At 43.6% G+C, this 25,385-nt stretch overlaps 1 protein-coding gene across 10 annotated transcripts in view; it reads right to left on the reverse strand.

The window, feature by feature from the left end:
* Window positions 1-25,385, reverse strand: part of DAB1 (DAB adaptor protein 1) — an 895,228-nt gene that overhangs the window by 83,288 nt on the left and 786,555 nt on the right. For all 10 annotated transcript variants that reach the window (XM_081144806.1, XM_081144807.1, XM_081144805.1 and 7 more), the window contains 2 exons: window positions 21,945-22,084; window positions 15,962-16,060 (listed from right to left, as the gene is read on the reverse strand). In XM_081144806.1, the coding sequence (XP_081000932.1) occupies window positions 15,962-16,060; window positions 21,945-22,084 (239 nt within the window). The remainder of the gene's footprint in view (window positions 1-15,961; window positions 16,061-21,944; window positions 22,085-25,385) is intronic.

Below are 25,385 nucleotides of genomic sequence, written 5' to 3' on the forward strand. Positions count from 1 at the left end.
TAAGCTGGTTTATTTGCCCCCTCAGGCTAAAAAATCTTTCTTAAATGTGAAAGTCCACTTCCCCTCCAGCCCTTGTGATGAAAGTCTCGTGAAGATGGCAGGGTTTTGAAGAAGGCATGGGGAAGGAGGGTGATGGGCCAGTTCTGCCATGGCCTCAGAATGTTGCTCTGTGACCCACGGCCCTGCTGGCTCGTTGGATGTGCAGTCCGAGCTGAGGAATACATCCTGGGACAGCTGTGGAAACAGGAGCCCAGGGACTGTCCAGGAAGCACAGCCTAGAGGAGGAGTTGACATTCGTCATTTACTGCAAGGAACATAGGTAAAGGAATACGGCGGTGGCCTGTATCCTGGACCTGACTCCTATAGTTCTCCAGTTCCCAAGACAAAGTTCAATTGCAAAACAGCTGGAGGAGAAAAATACAACCATGGCCAGGGTCAACAGTGGTTAGGCATCATTCAAACAGACTCTCCAGTAAAAGTTTAGAGCTGCTACAACATCCAGCAGGTTTTCACGGGGGAACAGGAAGAGTAGGTCTTACTGCAAAAAGAGACTGGCAGTCTGGAGGGGCCACGTTAAGTCACATCTGGACAAGTCACCACATGCACTACCCTGCTAGCAGATCCCAGGCGAAGGAGGGTGCTCCATCCGGTCCCTCAGCTTCGCACAGGCTGGGGCGCTACTGGGATGTACAGAAGAAAAAAACCCAGCCTTCCATGCTCAAAGTCGGGCAAGGACCGAGGCGAGATGTTAACACGGGGAACACGTAGCGGACAGCAGCAAATGTAGAATGAATTTTGGCTTTGGAATAAAAAAACCGCCACCCAGGTTCAAACCTTCCATCAGCCACCTTGGGCAAGGTCCTTAATCTCTCTGTGGCTGGTTTCCTTAACTTTAAAGTGAAAATGGTATGTCAGCTCATAGCTCTGAGCACTTACTGTGTGTCAGGCACTGACCCAGGCACTTTCCACAAATGACTTAATTCAATTCTCTCCACAACCCTTTGAGAGTTATTAGCATTATTTGCAATACCGAATGAATAATCTGGGCTACAGAGAAGTTAAATAACGTGTCCTAGATAATGCAGCTACCTCCCATGTAGAACTGTTTTGAGGATGAAAGGCCAGTATACTTAGGTAGCTGGCACTTAGTGGAAGCCCCGTAGGTGACAGTGTTGGCTATACTGGTATTAATATTATTATTATGGCCACCTGCAATTCGTCTACAAGGATGCAGTATTGAGCCTCTCACTTCTTTGGATATTTCCAACAGGCTGGGTGGCTGATGGTGGACCATTTGTCTTGACCGGTCCTACATCTTTTCTAGCCACTGGATTCTCTTAAACTATTTACACACAGGGGCAGCCTCCTCCCAGACTTGTTTCAGCGCTGCCAACACGTGCCTCATCCAAACAATGCAAGATTTATGGCATTCCTTTACTTGAGTTGATTCCAATGTGTCAGCAGATATGAATTGCAACATAAAATAATTATACTTTAAAGTGAAATGCAGGCCTAAGGATTCTGGTTGGCTATTTTTTCTTTTGAATGCCAGTAATTTCTGAAAGACTAGATTTATTGAGTGCCTTTCCCCCCTCCTCTCGAGCACTTAGAGACCTCAGTATCTAAGAATGCCATGCTAGCTACCTTTATTACAGGCTACTTTATCAATTACCCTGACAGTTATTCATACTACACATGAACGTACTTTATAGTTGTCACATGTGCTCCATAGACAAGGCAATAAAATGCATAATGCATCTTTCTTATCAGTAAATCCTAATGGGTGGTACAAGCCAGGGGCTCTTGAATGGGAGCCTCTCAGAAGAGTGACAGAACAGAAGTAGCTTGAATTTATATATAAACAAATTAATGGAGTCTTTAATGCAGCACGGGAAGGGGGTTCCCAAAGGAAGATTAGCAATTAGGGCAGGAAGAGGCCTGTTAAATCATCTTGTCCATCCCCAGCCATGTGGGCTGCTGCCTACAGCAAAACCCCCTCCCAGGTTACATTACCTAAGAGACTGGGATTCCCTTACAGCCCTTGGGAAAGAGCCGACTGCCCAATCAATCTCCCCATTCCAACGCTTTTGGTTATATGGCAAGAGGCTGGAAAAAATAAAAAACAAATGAAAAGTGACAGTGTCCCAGGGACAGTCTTCTGTCAGCCTTGTTCTCTCCCCTTCCTTTTTCCATTTTCTTTTCAGTCTCCTAACATTATTTTTAATTGAAAGCATGACATTTCAGGTTTATTTATGTGCATCTGCCTTCTGTGGTTCTATCTGACTGTGTGTAGAACGCGAAGGCAAACAAAGGCTGGCACAATGAAAACAGTATTTTTGGATGGAGGCTGACAATATCTGGGGTCCACACTGACCCGGACATCTACCAGCTGTGTGAATTGAGTAAGGCCACGCCTCTCTGACTTTCCGTATCAATAAAATTAGAAGGCATTAGTCTGATCGAGTGATAGTAGACCACTTCTACATTTATTAATTTTTCAACTCCTTTTTTTAAGTGAGTACCTACTGTGTGCAAGTTGTGTGCTTAGCACCGAGAGTAACTGGTAAAAACCCATGGTCCCTGCTCTTAAGGGAGCACAGTTACTAGAAGGTATACTGCTGTGATACACGCAACGGTACCATATTTATTGTGATGAAAGTTAACATGCAAACTACCTTTTAACCTTTTTCAGGTGTACAATTCAGTGGCATTAAAAACATTTATACTGTTATGCAACCGTCACCACCAACCATCTCCATTGCCCTCTCGTCCTCCCCAGCCGCAACTCTGTACCTATTAAACACGCACCCCCTTCCCCCACTGCCTCCTCCCAGCCCCTGGCAACCACCGTTCTACTTTCTGTCTCTATGAATTTGACTACTCTAGGAATCTCTTGTAAGAGAAATCATACAATATTTGTCGTTTTGGGACTGGCTTATTTCACTCGGCATAATGTCTTCAAGGTTCATCCATGTTGTAGCATGTGCCCAAATGTCCTTCCTTTTCAAGGCTGAATAATATTCCACTGCATGTATATCCCATATTCTGTTTACCCATTCATCCACTGACGGGCTCTTGGGTTTCTTCCACTTTTTGTATAACACATTTTAATAAGTATTATAACAGAAGTGGCTGGTATATGAAAGTATAGTCAAAGGATCTCTAACTCAGATTCCTGAGAAGGTGTCTGAGCCGAGTGGCCTATGGGATAAACTGGAGTCAGCAAGATAGAGGAAGGGGTGAAGAGAGCGTGGGAAGGACAGAGCAAGGGAAGAAAGTTCTAGGCAGAAAAATGAAAACACAAGCACAGCATGTGCAAAGGCCAAGAAAGACTGGAGTATTGTGAACTGACATGGGTTCCCTTTGGCCGTGGGGTCAGCAGGAGAGGAGGCCGAGGGGGCTTCCCCCTCTGAAACGATCAGCCTGTGGTCCTGCTCCCCGCGCAGTGCCTCTGCCCTACAGCTCTACTTCACCAGCGCTTCCCACATGAGTCACTTAAATATCACCGGCTCGTGTAATCGGAGGGATTCTGTTTGCTTTCCTTTGCAGGTCATTAACACAGAAGCGCACATGTATGAACTTGAAGTGAGGCGACTGCACCGTGATCTTGCTGATCACACTGTTGCGTAATTGGCTGCTTACTCAGCGGCGAGATCAGGGGTCCCGTGGGGAGCAGAGTTTCTCTGACTCCTCTTCGCACCCCAGGGCCTGGTGCACTGTGGATGCTCTGTAAACATTTGCTAGAACTTAATTTTTACAGATGAGAGTATCAGGAAAAGGAAAGCAGGACTTCTCCAAGGTGCTGACAGGAGCTCCAGTTTTTAAGGATGGAATTTTATACTCTATGGAATAGTTACCTTCAACTGTCCCAATGATATCCATGTAGTTTCATAAAAGGAAATAAAGCCAAAGCAGATTTATGTGGAAAGGACTCTGAGGCTGGAGAGATGACCTTTAAGGTGCATTCTGCTCCCCAGTAGACCTGACCAAGCAGTAGGAATGTCAGTGCTATGGGCAGACAACCAAACTGATGAGTGCCTCCGGGGCACTGGAGCCATCCCGGAGGCGGCCAGGGGAAATCTCGTTATTCCAGACCTCACTAGTTCTGAATTCGGACAGCACCTCGGCTGCATTCCTTTGCTCAGTACACCCATTCTCCATAACTTACACAAAGTTATCAGAATGAAGAACATCAAAGGAGTTTATTAACTCCTAGACATTTGCTGAATGCCAACTTTATTCTTCTCTTATGACAAAAGTAATGTACATCATCAAGGAGAACTCACTGGTTAAGAACTTTAACATGCGTTCTCCCTCCCTGAATTATTGCAACAGACCTCCAAAGAAGACCAAAGTTATCCCCATGTCCATCTAATACCTGAGAAACTTAGGTGCAGAGTGGTGATGACCTGCCCAAGATGGCAAGCTTTGCGTGTGGGAATGCACATATAAATACATTTTATTCTGCATGAAGGTCAAAGATCAGAAATCTTAAATTATAATAACAATGATGGTCAAGTTTTCTGCCCTTGGTGACATTTATGCACACATGAAGAATTGGTAATATTGCCCTAAACACGGGCCAGAGAAAGTGTTCTACCAAGGACAAAATGGTGGTCTAGACAGGTAACGCCTTGAGGATTAATAAGTCAAAGTCTATGAGAAATCCCATTTCAGCCCATTCTCAATGCCCTTTGGCATCATGCGGACTTGCAGGTAAAGCCAAAGGGCTGTTATTCTTATCAGCATAAAAGACTCTACAATTATATTGCTTTCCTATAATGACTATCGTGGGCAGATAATGAAGTTAAGACAGTCACTTAAACTAAAGTTTAATATCAAAAGGTTTAAAACTTTATTTTTTAAAAGGAATGGTAATACTCCATGATGACAATTATGTAGTGAAACAGATAGTATTTGTACATCCGGCAGTATTTTCTAGAACACAATTTGACCAAAATAAAAAAATATATATGTGTTGACCCAATCATCATATATGAGTATAAAGATGTTCCCAAAAATGCAGCTACTAACCACATGGTGTTTATTATGCTTCACTCATATGCTAGGATGCCTTATAGTGACTTAAAATGATGTTATAAGAAATACTTAATAAAAGAAAAGATGTAGATAATGAAAAAAGTATGTTACAAAGCAGCATGTACAGTATAATTTCCATTTTGACAAAAACGATGGTTGTGTAAAGAACCCTGGTGCTATATACATCAAAATGCTGACTGGGTTTGTGTCTAAGAGGTGGCATTTCAGATAATTTGTATCTCTTCTTTACAACTTTTCTTTATTTTGTAAATTTTCTATAATAAATATTTGCTACTTTTCTAAGTAGAAAAGGCATCAAATACAAATAAGGATTATGCTCCATCAATTATCACTGTGTGACTTGGGGCCCCTGGGTCTGTCACCGGTAAAGCTGCAGGTGTAGTACATGTCTCGTAAGACTAATGTGAAACCAGTTGTGAGCAAAAGAGTGGAAGTTTTTGCAAAACTACAAAGAAATTCTCATACATGAGATCCTTTTTATCACTGTACCCGATGAAGAAGTTTTGGTGAAGTGCTCGGGTAGATGCCAGAGGCGGCGGATGGGCGGGGGAATAAGCACAGGCTTGGGCAGCGCAGAAACGAACGTGAAAGGGCGGGGCGCTATTCACGCGGGTGGCGTGTCACGCCGCAGTCACCAGGTGATGCATCGCCGTATCCGAGTCCCAGACGCTCCCCTCGGGCCCATTTATATAGAAGATGAAGTGCTTTCTCCTCAAAAGTGAGGTTATGGCCGTCTTGAGTTTAGACAATTGACAGTACAATCTTTATTTTCTCAATTTTAAATATAGAATTTCGAAACAGTCTGCACATCTCTTAGACATCATGAAAAATTCAGACCTCAGTCTCTGGAGGAGCAGGCGTTTCCTATTTAAATATTAAGGCCATGCTGCCCCGGTAATATCTTGCAGATCTGGACTCTCCTGATTTCCTAAATAGTTTAAGAAGGCACATTCAGTCTGGCAGGCAAGTCCCTGGGCTCTGGGACCGAGGCCGGCGGTGAGCCCACGGAAATGCTCGGCCGAGGCAGGGCGGAGAGCGGCTGCAGCCGGAGCTGGGCGCTGCGCCCGGTGCTGGGCTCACCGCACGGCTGTGCGGGCGCAGGCCCGAGCCACGTGCACTACAGGCCCGTGGCCCTTGGGCTCAGTGCCTAGAGCATCGCTCTTGTCCTCCAGACCCGACGTTCATGGCTCCTCCAGTAGACTGGGGCCAGTAGCACCCCTGGTTCCTGGTGTCACTGCAAGGACTGAGTGAGACAGTGTGTAATCCATTCAGCACAGTAGCTAGGTCACTCCCAGGTTATCCCTCACCTCACCAGCTCTGCGAGGCTCACTCTCTCTCATCCTTTGGATCAAAACCTGCTTGCACGTGCCCCAGGACCCAGGGTGCCCAACCATCAGAATTCTGAGGTGGGGACCCCACAGGTCCCTGAAGGGACTCCCGCCCAAGGGAAGCACTCCCCATTCTGGCAGGGCATAGGATGGGCGGAAGAAAGAAAGGATTTATGCCCTCCAGGACCTTATACAGCAATCTTAGTAGATTAGAGTAGGTGCTCAATAAATGTTGGTTCCTTTCCTACCTTTCATTAGCGCCTACCTTTCCCTCAGTTTGCATAATAAATTTCTTTTATTGAAGATTATACTTTATATCTTACATATAGGAGGTACTTCATAATGTCTGAAAAATACATATGGCCATAGAAAAAAGTGACTGTATCTACATACACATGAGAGCAGGAGAAAAAAAAATAAGGAAAAGATAAAGGCAAAGGCAAGCTGGATGGGGAAACAGAAAGGAAAGTGGGGAGAATTAGCTATGTTGTATTAAGGCCATTAATAACACTGGAAGGTGAGATTAAATATATATGCAGCCTTTAGTACACATTATACAACCTGTTCATCTACGACAGTGATTTTCAACCTTTTTCAACTAATGAAACACATACATTAATTACTAAAATTCTGTGGCACACCAAAATTCCATTTTTTTGCCATTTTATACCTAAAAAATTAGGTATAATTTTGATTCATTCACACTGGATGGCTACTGTGGTGCTGGCCGCTGTCATTTCTTTATTTGACAATCTAAGGGAAAAGAGATCAGTGTCCCTGACTAAACAGTCAGCTATTGCATGTTTTAAAAACTCTTGCTGCCCACCGGTTAAAAATTGCTGATCTAGAAGTTGAAGGAAGCAGGGAAGGACAGATGTGGCTGGAGTAAAATGGGTTGTGTCACTGAAGGCCACCAGCAGAGGGGAAGGAGCTGCTATTTTCTTTCTCGGGGAAGATGACTGTTGATAGGATGCAGATGCCAGTCAGAATGGCCAAAGGTTCTGGGTGAGCACAGTGAGAGGAGGAGGGGAGTCAGGGGCTGCTTCACTTCTAAGTGAGGAGTTCCGTGCAATTCCACAAACAGCTGCTGGGAGCTTACCACGTGCCAGAAGGTGGGAGGTACAAGAACGACCAGGTCAGAAACCCCTGCCTTTCAATTTCTCCGTCAAGCATTTGTTTATTTGTTTAAAATTCTCCCCCACCTTTCATATTTGCAAGTAATTGGGACATGCAAATGTTCTCAGTCTATAGAAAAGCTGGGAAAGGTGCAAGAAAGAAGTAGTGACTGTGAGTATAAGATAGACAGTGAGGGCACTGGATTCACCTCGCTGTTCATATGAGATTTAAAAATATACGTAATCATTAACTGTAGCAACTGATGAAAAAGTAAACCAGGAAACCACTCAAGTGTTTTGTTCCAGGTACCATCTAACTATCAGTGTAAGATGCACTCACACACCAGTTTCTCTGTTTCTCCAGCAGACTGGCGGCGTGCGAGAATGTGGGCACAGCCCCTCTCACTGCGACTTCTTGGCAATTCACTGCACCTCTCTGAGCTCAGTGTCATCTTGTGTAAAAAAGAAATAATGCCTCTATTTTGCAGGATTGTTGTAAAGATTGGCTAGCTAATTACTGCTCTCAAACTCTAGAGAACACTGAGCCACTAAGAGGTTTGGTGATTTATAAAAGTATGACATGAGATGTACGTAAGATCTGGGACAACAGTAAGTGTTTTCGTTATTATCATCATCACTATTATTGTCACTGTCGTTTTTATCATTACAGTTCAACCTGCACTTGCTGTGACTGCGTGACAATTCAAATCCAGGCCTTCTATATCAACACAGACCGTTTTCCGTGACAGAGGTCGCCTGGCACACAGGTCCCACCACGTACACTTCCCAAGACAGAACCCTCTCCCGAGAGGTGAATTTTACCGGGCTCTCACCTGGACCCAACTCCTCGCTTTCCATGACACACATTCCTTTATTGTACCCAGAACTATTAATGCTGCTCCATCTCGGGCTGCCACTGAGACTCCAGAGAAGCGCACAGCCATCGAGTCGGTGCTGCACGTAATTGCTCCTGTATCACCATTTCCATACACACAGCTCTCGCACAAACAGAAGCACCTATTAAATAACCAAGGCACACTCACGGAAAATGAGTTCTAAATTAAAATTTAAACAAATGCACGAGATAGGAAATAATCAACAGCAGACCCCAAAGGAAGCATTCCGTTGTCTAAATAAAAGCAGACACACCCAAACAGACAGCTCTGATTTATCATGCAACGGCTCTTAGAATTTGGATGAGAATTTTCAGATGTGTCTTTCTCCATTACTCAGCTGACCCTCACAATGACAGGAAGCTCCCAGAGCAGGTAACAGTTGTGATTTACAATGCATGTATGTCACAGGCCTCCTGCAAGGACACAGAGCATGGTGGAGAAATGCCATGGCCTTGCTTGAGTTTTTTCTTTGTTCAGAGCACTTGTTACTTTTAACCAGAGTAAATCAGTCATGTATGTCTACTGTGTCTTCTCTGACTCCCCACATCATAAAGCAAACTCCATAAGGTAGGGACTTTCTCTTTACTCACCAGCATATGCACATTCCTGAGAATACTGTTTGACACATCGCAGGTACTCAGTGAGTATTTGTTGAATGAATGAACAGGTAAAAATGTAACAGTAGTCCCAGGCAAGACACCTAAACTCCCTGAGCCTCAGTCACTTATCTGTAAGATGGGAATAATAATACATAACTAATAGATGGATTGCAAGAACTCAATGGCAAAACTTTACGCGAGGCACTTAGCACAGCGTCTGGCAATCAGTGCTCAACAACTAATACAATTCCTCAGGGCTGAATATTTATCTTCAAGGTTTATAACAAGTGCACCTATGCCTATTCCAAAAGTCGGCCACCAGAGAGCAGTGTACAAAGGGCCCAGAGATAAACAACCGTCTCTAGCTTGTGCTCATCCCACTCTTCTCCAGTGCTCATCGTGGGGTCTGAATGAGATAATTAGGAGCTTCTTTAATAATCACCCAGAACAGAGCCAGCGAACGACAGCTCGTGGGCCAACCAGGTGTTTTTACAAATAAAGTTTTATTGGAACTCAGCCCAGCTTGTTTACATATTGTCTGTTGTGGCTTTCCCATTCTTATAGCAAAAGTAAACATAGGGCTCACCATGTTTACTATCTGGACTTTTAAGGAAAAGCCTGTAGAATGACCCTGAGCTCCTAGATCAGGACACAGAGTCACAGAGAATAAGCAGAGGAACTACACCCAATGTCACACTGTGTATTCAAGCTCTGCAACTTAGAGACCAAGGGGCTCACACACCTTCAGAGACCTAAATAGTAGCTGATGAACCTTCAGTCACTTGGCTGGTCTGCATAATGACAGCCCGAAGGCCAGTTTGAATCTTCCCCTCCAGAGCAAATGAATGGCCACTTGCTCAGCAGAGGCCCTACTGTACCCTTGAAGGGGACAGACACCACCACAGGATGGCAAAGAACATGGGCTTACCCCCCATGCATTCTGGGGTCAGTTCCCAGCTCTGCAATTTGTGGAATATTTGGCTTTGTGCTGGTCCCTTACCCTCTCTGGATCTCAGTTTCCTCATCTGTTTAATGGGAATAATAATACTTTCTTAGCTGAGTTCTTACGGGATTCAATTTAATGAGACCAAGCATGTGAAAGCAGCCAGTACAGAGAATATTACCTCTTTACTGCCTTAAAGACCAAAATTGATAAAAATGATTATTATGGGCAAGAAGTCCCATTTCTGAGTTTACCGAAGCTGCTTGAAAACAATCATGGTCTCACTTTGCAGGGTGATGTGAACACACTTTTCCCCTGACATGAATTATCCCCTGTCTAAGTTATCTTACAGAGGCAGCTTCCTGACAGTTCCGATTTCTAAAAAAATGTTGGTTTTGAGCTATAAATTGATTTTTTTATGGTGATAAATTAAAATTCAATATCATCCAACAAGACACTAAACATCCGGAGACCCAATTTTTCCCCTTAGATGTTCAGTCTCTTTGATATTAAAATGGATCTGGGGCTGTTGTCAGGCATGTGGGAGCCTGAACACTGAAGAGAACGAACAAAGAGTATGGAGATGGGAGAGGGGGCGAAAGGCTGTCAGGAGGAAAGAAAGGCCAAAGAAGAAAGTGGAAGGGGAGCGAGGACCCTTCCCACCTCCTGTGCAGTGACGACGGAGGGCGATGCTCAACCCGGGCAGTTTGCATGTAACTTGCTGGGAAGCCTAGCGCAGCACTTCCTTTGGGTTCTAGGTTTCTTCCTTGGTTAATGAGTGGGCTAGTGGATGCCCAAGGTACATCCACCCCTGACATCCTAGGACTGGGCAACTCTGAATCACGCACATATTCGTTCTGTACTTACCGCCCATCTGGCAAAATTAGCATGTTGGGTATGTAGCATCTTGGGCTCCAATACCTGCTCCAGACAACTAGCATTTCATTATAACTTGACGTATTATTTCCGCTTCCTTCCCTCTCTTTGTTTCCATCCCTCCCTGACTGCCTACCCTCTTTCCTTCAGTGTCCAGTTAGCATCACTGTCACATGACAGGCCCTATGCGACAACCCGCAGATACAGCGATGGATGAGACAGGGTATGCTGGGGGTATGTGGGCAGAGGGCAGTGTGAGTGAACTCATTACGATACGGACGATCATGGGCTATGACAAAGGCGAGAAGGGGAGGCTCCAGGAGCATTAAAAGGAATTAATTCTGCCAAGGAAGTCTGGGCCAGTGAGGGGACAATACAGCTAATAATATAATATTATTTAACACCTAGAGTTTTTTACTATATAAGACACTATCGTGAGTCTTAAGGAATTGAATTAAATGCTCATTTAGTCTTACGCTGACCCTAAACATAGGTATTATCATTATTTCCATTGTACAGTTGAGGAAAAGAGGCACGAGTCACTAAGAAACATTGCTTTACAACCACACAGTGGTCAGGACTAGACCCAGGGCAGTCTGGATCTGCAGTCCATGCTCCTCCCACTGCATCCACTATCTGGGACCAGTGACTTACTGGTGAGCAGTGTGGGCTGTGGATTCAGACAGACCTGGCACGAAACGTGTAAGCACTTACTCTAATAAAACAGCTGGGCTTGAGAAGTGATAATCGTTTTGATAAATGATAATTGCTCTGTGTTGCTGTTGTTGTCGTTGTTGACATTACTGAACCCTGAGAAATGAGGACACGCTCACTGGGTAAAAAGAGCAAAGGACATTCCAAGTGGAGGGGTCACCCTGAGCAAATCACGAAAGCTGGGCTGTGAACGGTGTGCACGGGAAACAGCAAGACCTTCTGCTCACGCACTGACGATGCCCCTGATCTGCTGCGCACAGCCAGGCAGGGCGCGCACTGCAGAGCTCTCAGGGGAAACGCCACAGTATGGTCATCAACGTGCATAGTTACTGCAACGGTTTCCCAACAAACGGCAACGAGTCATTTGCACAAAGGCATCTTAAAAGCTAAGGGTGGCCTTACAGTCACTGTCCCTGTCCCTCTGTATATCTGGTACAGCTTCAGGGCCACAGAGCACACTGAATCATAACTGAGGCTGTAACAAACATGAGTCAATCAAAAGTCTCTGGTTGGATGTTCCCGGCCCTACCATCCGGCCCGGGCCTACCTTCTCGTTGCATCTGTCACTGAGCCACCACACCTCCTCCTATGCGGAACCACCGACACCCCGCTTTTCTCCACGCCTGCCCTCCTTCATGACCTTCCTCCTGCAGGGTCCTAGTCAACACTCCCTTTGCCTGGACACTGGTCTTCTTCTATCTCCAACTTCAAACCCTGACCATTTCCAAGGTTTAACCTTGTCCTAAATCAGTCCATATGTTTTCAGCTGAAAGAAATCATTTCTTCTTGTGAACTCTCATTATAATTTTACCTCTTTCTCTTCTTGTATTCATTATTCTTGCTATGAATTATAGCTATTTATATATGCCTTACCTCCTGTAAGTTCCTCGAAGGAAAAGTTTCAGACTGGTTCATCTCCATCCTCCAAGTAGAATGCCCCTTTTGCTCAATAAGCATGTGGAGCATGAATGAATGAATGAACCAATGAAAATGGTAGCAGGGTCTAGACAGGAGTTCTTCACCTCATCTGACTCAACAACTCCTTTTTAAAACAAATATTTTGTTATTCTTCCTTCATTATCTAAAGTGATTATATAATCTATCTACACATATAAAGTTTAGACAAATCAAGATGCCCTAATTATAACATAAAGGAAAAAGGGAAGAATATGATTTCTGGTTAAAAAAATAATGTGGATTCCTATGTACTTAAGTTACAACTACAATAAAAGAACATAATGACAGTGATATATGTGTGCACTTTCTTATAATGAATAAATTTGGGTTTAAGAGAGTATTCAACTCAATACTGTTGACACTGTTTTCTTTATATTTGACATTTTTAAAGAAGAGCCACGTAAGTTGAGTTATGGTGAATATGAAATAGATCCAGCAGTGCTGAGTTGGTAACTCAACTATAAAGCGCATCACAGTGGCTTGGTCTTCCAAAATGATGAACGACTCTTAATGAGGTTCCGACAAAACAAGGCACATCCTTCTCTCAGTTTAGTTGCATTTCTGGGAAATTCGGTGTTCTGAATATGGTACAGAAATACGTGGCTTACATTTAAAATAGAGCAAGGTTTTAGATTCAGGTAGTTAGAAAACAGGTGTTTTATTTACCTAAGACATTAGAAAGTCACACAGCATTTCAAACACCATGACCCCTCTACTATGATGGGCAATAGTCTATCCTGGGCCATTCTCCCCATCTCCCCTGCTGTGCCCTGGGTATCCTGGGTGCATCTGCCCGTTCTCAAGCATTAAGTCCACTTTTTGTGCAGTATCACCTATGTGGACATCATTAAGTAAATCAGATAGATAAAGTTATGAACAAAAAAATACGACCTGTTCACCTGTGTGTTTAGATAGGGGCTCAGCGAGTGCTTCCTCGGGAGGAATGAATGAGCCCACATATTTTTATCTTTTAGACAGTTGTGCATTTAGAAATACAGTTTTCTCTTTCCTGACCTGCTCATCTGGTCCTCCCCAACTTATTCCTCCACGGCCAAATCAGTGAGCCCTTTTCTGTAAAAACCTTCCCTCCTATTCTAGGCAAAGCCCGGTCCCGAAGCCCCGAGGACTGACAACTCCATTCACACCTGTGTCTCAGCAGCTGTCCCTTCAATTTGTGAGTCTGCTTTCACCCCCGACTGTGACCACTTCAGGGGCAAGGACCACACATTATACATCTGTGACGCCCCAGGAAGCAGCGCCACACGGCGGAGGACAGGCGTCCGACACACAGCTGGCTGACCCGTCCTGGTTCCCCTGCCAACGGTCTGCAGTGACTGCGGCAATAAGAGGCTACATCATCTGGAAAAGATGATGCAGATCCCTGTCCTCTACCTGAGAAACAGGCTTACTTTAGGGTCCTGCAATATTTACGATTTTTTATGGCATAAAGTTATAACAATTCTATGGAATAAAACTGTAAATGGGTAGAGATGTGAGTTCAATGAGTTTCCTTGGAAAGAGACACAGGATTTGGAGTTGGAAAGTCTACTCTGGGTCTGCAGCCAAGGCAGGGACCACTTCCAGAACCCGTTTCCTTATCTGCAAGATAAACATGACATCACTTTTGCCTCGGTGTCCACTGGTCTGATTTGAGGACCTAATAACATATTGCTATGAAGCTGTTCCCGATTTGATATTGCCCCTGCTATTACCAACAACGACGAATTTACATATGACATTTCCTGCCTTCTCACTGATTCCTTTGACATATTACCAATATCTCCATATCTGAAAATAGGAACAGCTTTCAATATTGACTTATCCCCTGCAACATGCTAATAATAAAACAAAATTCACTCATATAAGGATTGAGATCAAGAATCGTTTGAAATTCAAGACAAGGTGTAAATTGCTGCAAAGGGTCTCTTTAATTGGGATCAAAACATTTTTGACAGCTTTTGGATTTTAAAATTCTAACTATTGTCACGTTCTGCAAATGTTTCTTTTCTTGGCTTTTTTTTTAAAAAAAAACCTGCAGTCAAGCTTGAGCAGAAATACTTCAGACATGATAAACAACTAAAATCGGTCATTCCAAATGACAGAGACCCAGTTTTCCATTTCTTTGATATTTAGGATGGAATACTTCACTTAGACTCTTATCCTGCACAATTCAGTCGGTCCCCTGCTGGGCAATGACAAAGGTTTAGGAAGCTGTTCCTGCTCATGATCTCCACTGAAGGTTTTGTAAAACCTCCATTTATCTGAAGATAAATCATACTGACAGGAATGACTTTGAGGAAGACACAGAATCTTAAAACTAGTCTCAGTCATCACCTTAGATGTGACTTTGCTCAGCACCTCATTTCTACTTGACTCCCTTCCACAGCTTCCCCATCGGATGGCTGTTTCTTGAATACTCCCAGCAACGGTGAACTCACTCACACACAAGGCGGTCCACCTAACTGTTCTATTTGCTTGTCCCCAGATGGTCGCCTGGGTCCTTCCACCCCCTTGGCTTTTGCGAAGCGAGCTGCTAAGCACCTGGGCGCACCCGTCCCTGTCCTGTGGCTAACTCTTCAGGAGCAACTTTTCTTCAAGAAGACCCACTTTTACTGTGAAACGATCACCCTACTACCTACATTTCATCCTAATATGAGTCAGAACCAAGGGGAGAAAAAAATAATGCAAAATGGTGAAGGTTAATTAACTTGGCTAGTGGAGTATTATTTATACAGTGCTTGATAAATTAGCTCGTGAAGTTCAGCGAGGTGAATACATGAAAGGACAAATATGTCCCTTTGACTCCCGCCCTCTCAACAAAACAGATCATAGAATATTTTTCTGTTTTCTCCTTACCGTCAATACACAGGCCCGACAATGTCAGGCTAGCCCTGGGGATGAACCTGGGAGCTAATTGCCTCTGGGAGGCTGATGAAAACACAAACCCCGTCTTCACTTTGTTCAACAAATATATTAGCACTTACATTTACTAGGCATGCGGTGATAGAGTTTGCTTTTTAAGGCTGAAAACTTCACGTATTCTTTTTGATTACAGCATCTACGAGGTTCCACAGGTTAAACTCAAGAGAGTCTGGATGCTTTGACCGAGTCAAAAAGAGCTCGATGTGTTTCCCTCTAGGATGCATGTCATTAAAGCTGCCAACGCACAAAGAAATCCAACTTAAACTGTCCCCTTGCCCACCACTCTTCAAAGCTCATCAATCTCCCATTAGATTACCAGGACCGTGTGACACTTTTATCACAATTATGCTGTAAGAAACATGGTGCAGTCACACTGTGGCCAAGTCCGGGAAAAGCCTCCCTTTGATGGACGATCACAATTGATCAAGTTTGTCAGCTGCTTTATGTGTTTTTATGCTTGTTTGATATTCCTGCCCAGTGAGGAGAGGCTTTTAAGGGCACATCTGTCAATGGATTCAATTTCACAATGCCATGTGGTGCTTTCACTTACCCCTGTCTTCTCATCAAAGATTTTGATTCCTCCAAAGGAGATGGTTAAAAAGATTTTCTGTTTGTGTTCTCCTTTGGAACGAGCACCAGCCACAACGCCCTGTTGAAAGGAAAGACACGGCTTTTACTGTAGTGTTTTCATTTGAAAATGCCCTCCGGTCCCAAAGGTGTGTCAGATACCATCAACTGATGCCACCAATCATACATGCTCCTTTCTCTCTGCTCCTTCCAGGTTTCCCTACTTGATGTGCTTGCATCTGCTTGATGTTTTAGGGGAATACTTATCCTCACTGTTCTAATGTCGTATAAACAGATGTCTGAGCACCGATTCATCTGGCTAACCAAGATTTATAGAACGCCTACTTTGTGCCTAGATACAGAATTCGAGATCCCAAGATATACACACCGCAGTCCCCTTATTAATAGCTTCGCTGGGTTTTGCATTGCATATGGTTTTAATCTTTTCGATAACGGTGAGTCATGGAATATATTCCTAAATGTGATTTTATTTTTATGCTTCTGGAGAAAGTTTTCATATGAATCAGTTTAGAGATAAAAGAAAATAATAACTGTTGCCAGACTGCATGTCTCAATTTTTGCCTGGGGAAATCTGATGATCATAGTTTATGTTGATGGTTTATAACATTTACCCACAGACATTTTATAGTGTCCCCTACTCTTTTCCCTATCACTCCCGGGCTTTCAAAAAAAGTATTTACCAAAAGCATTCCATCTATCAATATATCTGTTTCCACACTTTTCCACACTTTTTATAAACTGACGGTATGGATATGAATCAATTAGAAGGTAAACATCACAAAAGGTAGGGATGTTACTCTGCTCACTGCTCTATCCCCAGTGCCCAGGACAATCCCTGGAGGGCAAGAGGTTCTCAGTAACTTACTGTTACCTGAATGTGCTACTCAGAGTCCCCCTAAGTTGATATGATACAAGTTAAGAGTAAAGACACTTTCTAAATTAGCCTCTGTGGTGACCAAGAATAGGTAAGCATGGGTTTCATGCTAGGCTACAACCCGGAGGGTAAGGACAGGTCAAGGGATTTACTTAAGGGCTGCCCGTGACACTGCATTGGGAATTCTGAAGCTTCTAGTCCCTTCATCACTGTTAGCCTCTGCAGAGGGCGAGATGAAGTCCAACTCCCAGCAGTTATGGTTTGGGGCTTTTAGGTGTAGTAAAGCCTAAAACAGTACTGATTTCATATTTCTAGGAGATAAGAGTTGTCTGTGCTGCTCTCAGAATAGCAGGTGCTCAGTATCAGTCTCCGAGAATGACTGGTGTTAGAGAGCAACAGACATGACCAGAAGGCACAGCAAGGGGCTTTCATTGTCTTGAGGTCGTTCGATCACCCTCACTTTGTGTATTAATCCCTTCCTAGGTGAGGACATCAGATATAGTGCGGAGAGGGCTACACCTTTGGTCAAATCTAGCTTCAGTGTGTCTCTCTAAAACAGTCCCAACAGTCCCTAGGTTTTAGAATCACTGCAACATCAAACAGTAGTAACTCCCGGCACACAGTGGTGCTGACTAGGTGATGCCCCCGTTTCCTTCCAGGTTCCACTTAGCTATCAAAAACCTCCCTGGCTGATATAGGGCTGAACATAAAAAATATGAAAAGAGCAGACATGCGTGGTCCAGGAGCACTTCTGCTGGGGCTGCCGGCGGTAGCTTTATGTGACAAATGAAAGCAAGGAGGACTATCCATGCAATGCTATCTTTGGGGAAATAAAACTCCAACTTTATCGAACATGTTTCTCCTGTGAGACAAGGCCCTGAGCCAAACTCTGAAAAACTGCTCTACGTCCAAGCATGCCCGCCACCAGACAGCACATGCTGCCTCCGGGTCTCATCTCCCCCAAGGTTACTCACTGCTATTACACAGAACTAACAGAGTCAGGGGACAGCTCTGGTTGGGGAGTCAGAAGATGTGGAAGTAGGTGCCTCGTGGGGCTCTGTGCCTAGGGTTAGCCACCTGACCTAGCAAGTCACTGTTGGAAACCTGGAAATTAGGGAATCAAACATTTTCCTGGGTACCTACTATGTAGAAGTTCTTTTTACATGTTTTATAATATAGTCCATCTGACAATCCTGGGAAGTAAGAATTACCTCCCTTATTTTACATGTGAGGAGACATAGGTCAGAGGGCCCGATGACCATCCCAAACCTCCAGGAACTTACAAGACATAGAGGAAATTTAAACAGCGATCTCTCAGATTCCAATGTTGGAGTTCCTCCTATTATAACACTCTGTAAAGAGTTGAGAAGCACAGATGAAAAAATGGACCACACAATCTACTACAAGTGTCAGAAACGTTCTGAAAATCGGTAGGTGGAGCCGCCAGCTTCCAGGCTCAGTCGCGAGATGAGAGTAACCACGCTTCTCGCCGCCTGAGAGTGAGCTACGCGCACGCTGCACTTTGCATGGGCTTCAGCCCGTGGGGAGAGCTCAGTGACTAACAGCTGCCATTATTACCACTACGAATAGTGATATTATTGAGCAATGCTCTATGCTAGGCACTGTGTAAAATGACCGACACAGGCATTCCCTAAAGGAGTCACACTCAGGCAGCATCCTGATGGAGGAGTTTACACACACGGGGTCCCATGTGCCAGGGGAGTAAAAGGCCCCAGCTCCAGCTGATCATCCCGTGAGAAAGGGGCTGTGAGCACCTCACCCAGCAGGGTGCTGCACGTGATGGGAGGACTGCGACCTCCACGGAGCGCGGAGGGCAGGTGTGAAAACTACCGGCTTCAGGTGCGAATGGCTGAAAACCTAGAACGCTATTCCAGAAAGCTCCGAGCACGAAACCTGGTCTCCCATCAGCCCTGCGACTCGCCAGCTGGAAGATCTTTGGATAGAAACTCATGCCAAGTTTCACTCTGCCCCGTTAAAAGGGGGATATAAATATCTCCTTCACTGGCTTGGCGCCCGGAGACTGGCCTCTCGGACAGGACAGCATTCTCCCATCCGATCCGATCCGACCCGATCCGACCCCCTGAGCCCCCCTCTGGCCGCCGGCTGGGCTCCAGGACGCAGGCAGGAGACCAGAGGGCGGACAGAGAGACGGCGGCCTGCGTCTTCCCGCCTCGCCTCCTTCCCGTCCTTGTTCTGGGTCCCTGGCAGTAGCTGCATTTTTGTTTGGAGAGGGAGGGGACTCGTTCTCTGTCCTTTCTCCCTGGGTCCCGGTAAATACATTTCTCCCTACGGTAACAGCTTCGCACTGAGGCTGGTCTCTGGGCCCCCACTGGCCCTTGTCTGCTGCTCTCACCTTGCCTACCCTGAGTAAGTAGCTCCTTCGTTAGTCCCCATCTGACCCAGCCAGGGTGGGCTCTGCTTCTTACAGGACATAGGCTCTGTAATCTCACCCTCTGCCTCAGCTTCAACCCACCATCTACCCACTGCCTCGGAAAGATGGCCACTGTGGAAGTCAGTGCTGTGTGCCTACTGGGTAGTAGCTTACTGCTAGGGGCTTAAAATCTAGTTGGGGAGCCAAGATACTTTAAATGCAGAACAAAACAGAACACTATTTAACCCTACACTGTCTTGTCAAACACTGGGCATCCAAAGATCTGGGTTTGAATTCTGGGCTTATCACAGGTTAAATGAAGGTTCTGGAGCAAGTCCTTTAACTTCCATGAACCTCACACGGTCAAGAGACAATGTATACTAAAGCACTCTGCTGACCCTACGCTAAAATATGATGACGACAGTGCTTTGTTAGCAGGCAGGGAGATGCTCACGCAAACTCACAGTGTGAACCGTCTCAAACCTCTCAAACCCAGGAGACAACTCTAAACCAGGGGAAGGCACCAGCCGTAGGGAGCCCAGCAAAGGCAAACAGAATTATTGTTATTTCTCATATGGTCTACCATGAGCAAGTGGGCCTTTTAGGAAGGCTAAGAGGCGTTTTGTATTTCTCTGTCTCTCTCTTTCCTGGGCAGCAGGTGGCCAAATGAAGACTCAATCATTTATGTTTTTGTGTTTTCTAAAGAAAAACCACTGGAAGCTGAAATGTCAACATTCTTCTCGGCAACTTGCAGATAATGAAGCACAATTGTCTGGGAACCAAAACCCCTCAAGTTTAGCACATCGGAAAGGAGCCTGTTATAGTTGGATAAACTCTCAGGGCTTTGGGAACCCTGCTGTTATAAAGTTGACAGATGGGACACTTCATTGCACGTAACACACACACACACACACACACGTGCAAGATTGGGAGTCATCGTCAGTCCGGTCCAGCTAACATGGCCCTAACTTACATGACCCGTCAGGAAGCATAAGCCGACTCCTGCCTCATGTCCACGTTGACCCTGGTGCTTCCATGAAGGCAGCTGGCCAGTGGGCGCTCTGTGACAGGCGCCTGCTGAGTGGCTACCTACCAGGGTGCTTATTTGTCAATCAGATTTGAACTTGGTAGAAGAGGGCACATTGTTGGACTGCTGTAAAATCTCATAACATTGCTTAATTATCAAAAAGGATACATTAACCTCTTCCAAGGTGAGAGCCTGTGAAATCACAATTTGGGTGTCTTTTATACCTTCTTCTAGTACACCTTACAATAGATACATAACTATTAAAATAAAGTTGGCTTATGTGATAGCTAAAAAATAAAAATAATGTATACGCCACTTAGAAAAGTAAGAGCTTTTAAAAATAATGATTCCTACAGACATACTTCAGAGAGACATAAGCATTAGACGCAAATATTATACTGCTGACAAAATTTGTATAGTATAAACAAATAACAACTTTGGCTTATTAAGCAAATATTAAAGAAAAGGCAATATAGACAGTGTCTGCAGATATTGTCCATATAATACTTTTAGGCATTTGGCCAGCATTTTTTCAAATTTATTTTTTTCTTACATTTAAAAAAATTACACTGACCTCGTTGTATTCTCATGACAATTTGAAGATGATTTTTAAATTGCTCATAATATATTAGATGAGAAAAAAGCCAAATATAAAACTGTATAAATAATAATCCCAATTATATTACATATATATGTATACTTCATATAATGTATATAAAATACAAAGAGATTATAAATCACAAACTTTTAAAATGTTGACACTGAATTTCTTTGTGTGGTGGGATTGAGCATGATTTCAGTTTTCCTCCTTATACTTTTCTGTATTTTCAAAATATTTTACAATAAACATTTTGTGAATTCTAGAGTCAGTAAAATCATACGTTTTTAAATGCATAAGATATTTTATAGAGTTGTTGCTAAGCCATTTGATTTTTAAAAAATATTTTAGATCACTTTAAAAAACACAGACTATATAGAGACCACAATCTAGGAACAAACAATTGTATTTTTGCATGTTTTTAATAGCTATTTAATATTATAATTTTCTTATTTTGCATATTAAAAGTTTTTCCAGTTTCTTTCTTAAGAGTTGTCAAAGAAAAGGTTTCTTTCAAGCATTTAAAATAAGAAGCCTCTTTGTGATATCTCCAAATTCCAATATCTAGTTACAAACTACTTAAAAAATATTTCCCTTTGTCATAGTGTTTGGGGACATTAATAGAAGTTATAAGCATGAATAAAATCAGCTTTCATCTTAACATAGCATCTTTTACCATATATATCATATAGTAAAATTTATTTAAAATAAGGTGGTAAAAATTCATAAAATCTGAGGAACTATACAATTTGATGATTTTACTTTTATTTTTGCAGGCATTGAATGAAGAAGATATAATTGAATAAAATGTGATAATTGAATGATCAAACGGCGCCTCATAAAATACCTCCACATAGGAGGTGCTCAAATGTTTGCCGAATGCCTGAAATCTCTTCCCAATGAATAAAGGCGGAGGTTCATCAGTGACCCAGCCAATGAGTGAATAACTTACCGATAAATGGGTAAGTAACATCTTCCCCCGTAACGACTGTGTGATCATTTCTCTCAGCCCCACGACACCCATGATATTTAAGGTAAAACGTTCGCACCGCACCTTGAGCTTCATCATGGAATCTTGACATAACTTGTCTCCCCGAGCGGCGGCAACCTCGTCAATCCCGATCAGCTTGGCCTTGTACCGGACCCCTTCCCCTTTAAACCTCTTTAGCAAAGTGGCTTCGCTGCGATCCTGACCTAAAACAGAGAAGAGCAGGGTTCAGAGACGGAGGCGATCAGCCTGATGGCCGTGGGCACCCACAGCGCCGCGCTGGGCTCCTCGCTGTGGGCAGGACGGTCAGGCCATTGGACCACGTAGAAAAACACGGTCGGACTCGGGATGCAAATGCCGACTCTCTCCTTTCAAAATTCAAGGCAAGTTACTTCTCCTCTCTCAGCTTCTGTTTTCTTAGGCAGAAAAAAAAAGGAGTTAAAAATAACCACCCGCAATAGGGCATTAAGGGAAATAAATCAGACAACATGTGCAAAGTACCCAATGCAGTGTTTGATACACACTAGGTATTCAATAAATGATAATCACCCACTGACATTCTTGTTAGAACGGCATTAGCACTGAGCTGCTTTAGCATTTCTAGCGTTTAATATGACTTTGGCCAGGATCCAAGATCCTCCTTATACCCAATTCCATGTGCTGTTTTATAGTGAATCTCCAGAGTAATTGCTTTGTATCAAGTAATGACCCGGGACAATTATCAAAAAATGGTTCTACAATATCTCTTCTGATAATTCATGTATGTAAAGAAATAGACTTCCACACTACTTGGTATGGTGTGCCCACACCCTGCAACAGGCTTTCTCAGTAATTAACATAATATTTTGCTAAGACACATCAACCAGAAGTTCAAACACATCCGCATAAGATACGAACAGTAAAATTACTGTGAACTGAGCATGTGCTACATATAAAATGTTTCATAAACTGTATCCCCATTCTTAACAACTCAACCCATATCCATTTTCCAGATGATAAAGATGAAGATCTGGGAAGGCAAGTAGCCTGTCCAAGTTTACATAGTTGGAAAACATATGACTACACAAGAATTCAAATTTCTAACCTCATCAAACTAGTTACAGTTGGGAGCACTGCACATGTGGTTCTTAAAACCTGGAATGCCCTCGCCTCCCGATACTCATCTCCGAAAACATCATTAACTTTGACTTCTTATACCCCCTCTATCGTGCCTTCCCCCATCAGCCAGAAACTTCATTAGTGATAACTCAGCCCATTTCACTCTATCTATATGATGTGCCAAACTAAGGCCTTTCCATAAGGCAAGGTTGAGTATTATTTGAGGAAATGCTTAAAATAGAAAAAACACACAACAGCAACAGCTAACCACTGTACAATACTTTTTGAAGGACAGAACATGACTTGCATTTCATTCATTTATTCATCCATCCCTTACTGAGCATCTCTTCTGTGCCAGATGCTATTACTCACTGACAACAGGTAAATGAGACAAAGCCTGTGCCCATGGGAGCTCAAGGTTTTGGTGACTGCAAATAAAAATGCGTTGTGCGTTTTGGTGACTGCAAATAGAAGTGTGTTGTGCTGGGTATATAAGAAGGTATAAGCTTTAGAGTCAGACATCCTCATTTGAAGTCACAGTGCTCTCACTTGTGAACCAACTAAACTATCTGTTGAGCCTCAATTTCCTTGCCTGCTGCATGAAGATTAAATATCTCCTTTCAGAGTTGTTGTGAATAGTAACTTAAATGAGATAGTATGTGCAAAGCGTGTATTCACGGGTTTTCTATAAATAGTAGCTGCCACCAGTATTAGTGGGCCAGTAAAAGAAGCATGTGGAAGATACCATGGGAAGGCAGGAGGGCACAGAGGAGAAAGATCTGCAGAGCCGGGCCTGGGCCCATGGTCCTCAACTCCCAGGTGGTGTTTTTCCCAGCGTATCCAAGCTGACTCCTAGCATATTCAAGCCTTTGAATAATATTTCATAGAGCAAATATAACACATGATTAGTGAGAACTTATAATCAGTATAAAAATTAAGTCTCTAGGGTTCAGTGAGGGCAGATGTCAGAGACTAAAGCTAAGAATAAAGAGAAGAACATTTGCCATGATACACCCTTTATGACATTTAGCTAAACAGCAGGGCCCATGGTACCACAGGTCACCTCTCCTTGCACTATTCTGTACAGTTTGGTAGGAGTGGCCTAGGGCTTGGTCTGTTTCTTGGGAAGGTCGTCTTATTCTATCATAAATACCACCTCTGCCTCTTTAACACATGACACTATTTCATCACTATTAACATCCCTTTCACTATTTGGGACTTCTCCAAACTTGAATTATAACCGCAATACCAGGTAGCACTTATCATGTCTTGTACAAAGCCTATATATGCACCAACTTGTTTAGCCTCAGAAAAGAATCCTAGTGGTGGGTACTATTATTCAGGATTTACAGACAGGGCTCTAAACTGAAGGTTTGAGAGGCCAAGTAACTTGTTCAAACTCACTATGTGGGAGCTGAACCCAGATCTATCTGACGCCGAAGCCCAGGCTTGCAGTTTGCTTGTGGTCTGTGTTTTCAAGCCTGGCCTCTTCACCACTGTGATTGACTTTTCCTCATCTCCCCAACTCCCCTGTAAAGCCCTGTCTTTTACCTGACCCAAATCTGTGGATGCTCAATACACTGGCAGCCTTAAAACTCCACTGGGAAAACAGCTCAGAAAAGGAACAGTTTCCAGCCTGCACGTCATGTCTAAAAACTGTCCATGAGTCAGACACAAAGAAACATTTGTCAGGGCCCAGGGCTCTGCCAAGGAGGACGCTTCATAAGGGGAGGCAGAGCCAGATCAGGTGAGCAAGGGCAGAGATTAATAAGAAAATATTAGGTCATTTGGAGAAAAGTAGGGAGTCCAATTTAGATTAGGACCCAGGGCCAAGCTAATTTGTATGAAGGGCACTTATGCAGTAGATAATCCAGTTTCTCATTAAATGTCCCACTATTAAAAGGGTAATTTTTCATGAGCACATCTTGAGCAAGGTCTCAGTTATATTAGTTAAGAAATAAATAACAGCTATCAGAGCCATAAGGCCGTACCATCCGAGGCACGTGCTATTTGAAGGTGTTAGAGAGGGTCAGTGTTCACACGTCCTAAGTGATCATGAATCCCCAGCTTATTTCACTGAAAGCACCGCTGACCCTGTGCTTCAGGGTGGACAAGAGAAAGGCCATGTATTTAAGCAAAAACATTAACGTCATCGCTACCCATTATCAAGCATCGACTAAACCGGTCATGGTGGCAAGAGCTTTACCTACGATCTCCCATTTAATCCTTACACCTGCTCTTGGAGTTAGGCTCTGTAATGAGCCCTGGACTACAGAGTTGACACCAACACTCAACATCAACAGCAGGGCCTAAATTTTTTAATAACTGCTTTATTGATATACAACTCCCATCCCATTCAGTTTACCTTTTTAAAGTATACAAGTCAGTGGATTTAGTACATTCACAGAG

This window comes from Miniopterus schreibersii (genome assembly GCF_964146895.1).
Source record: "Miniopterus schreibersii genome assembly, chromosome: 8".
In the NCBI taxonomy this organism is placed as follows: domain Eukaryota; kingdom Metazoa; phylum Chordata; class Mammalia; order Chiroptera; family Miniopteridae; genus Miniopterus; species Miniopterus schreibersii.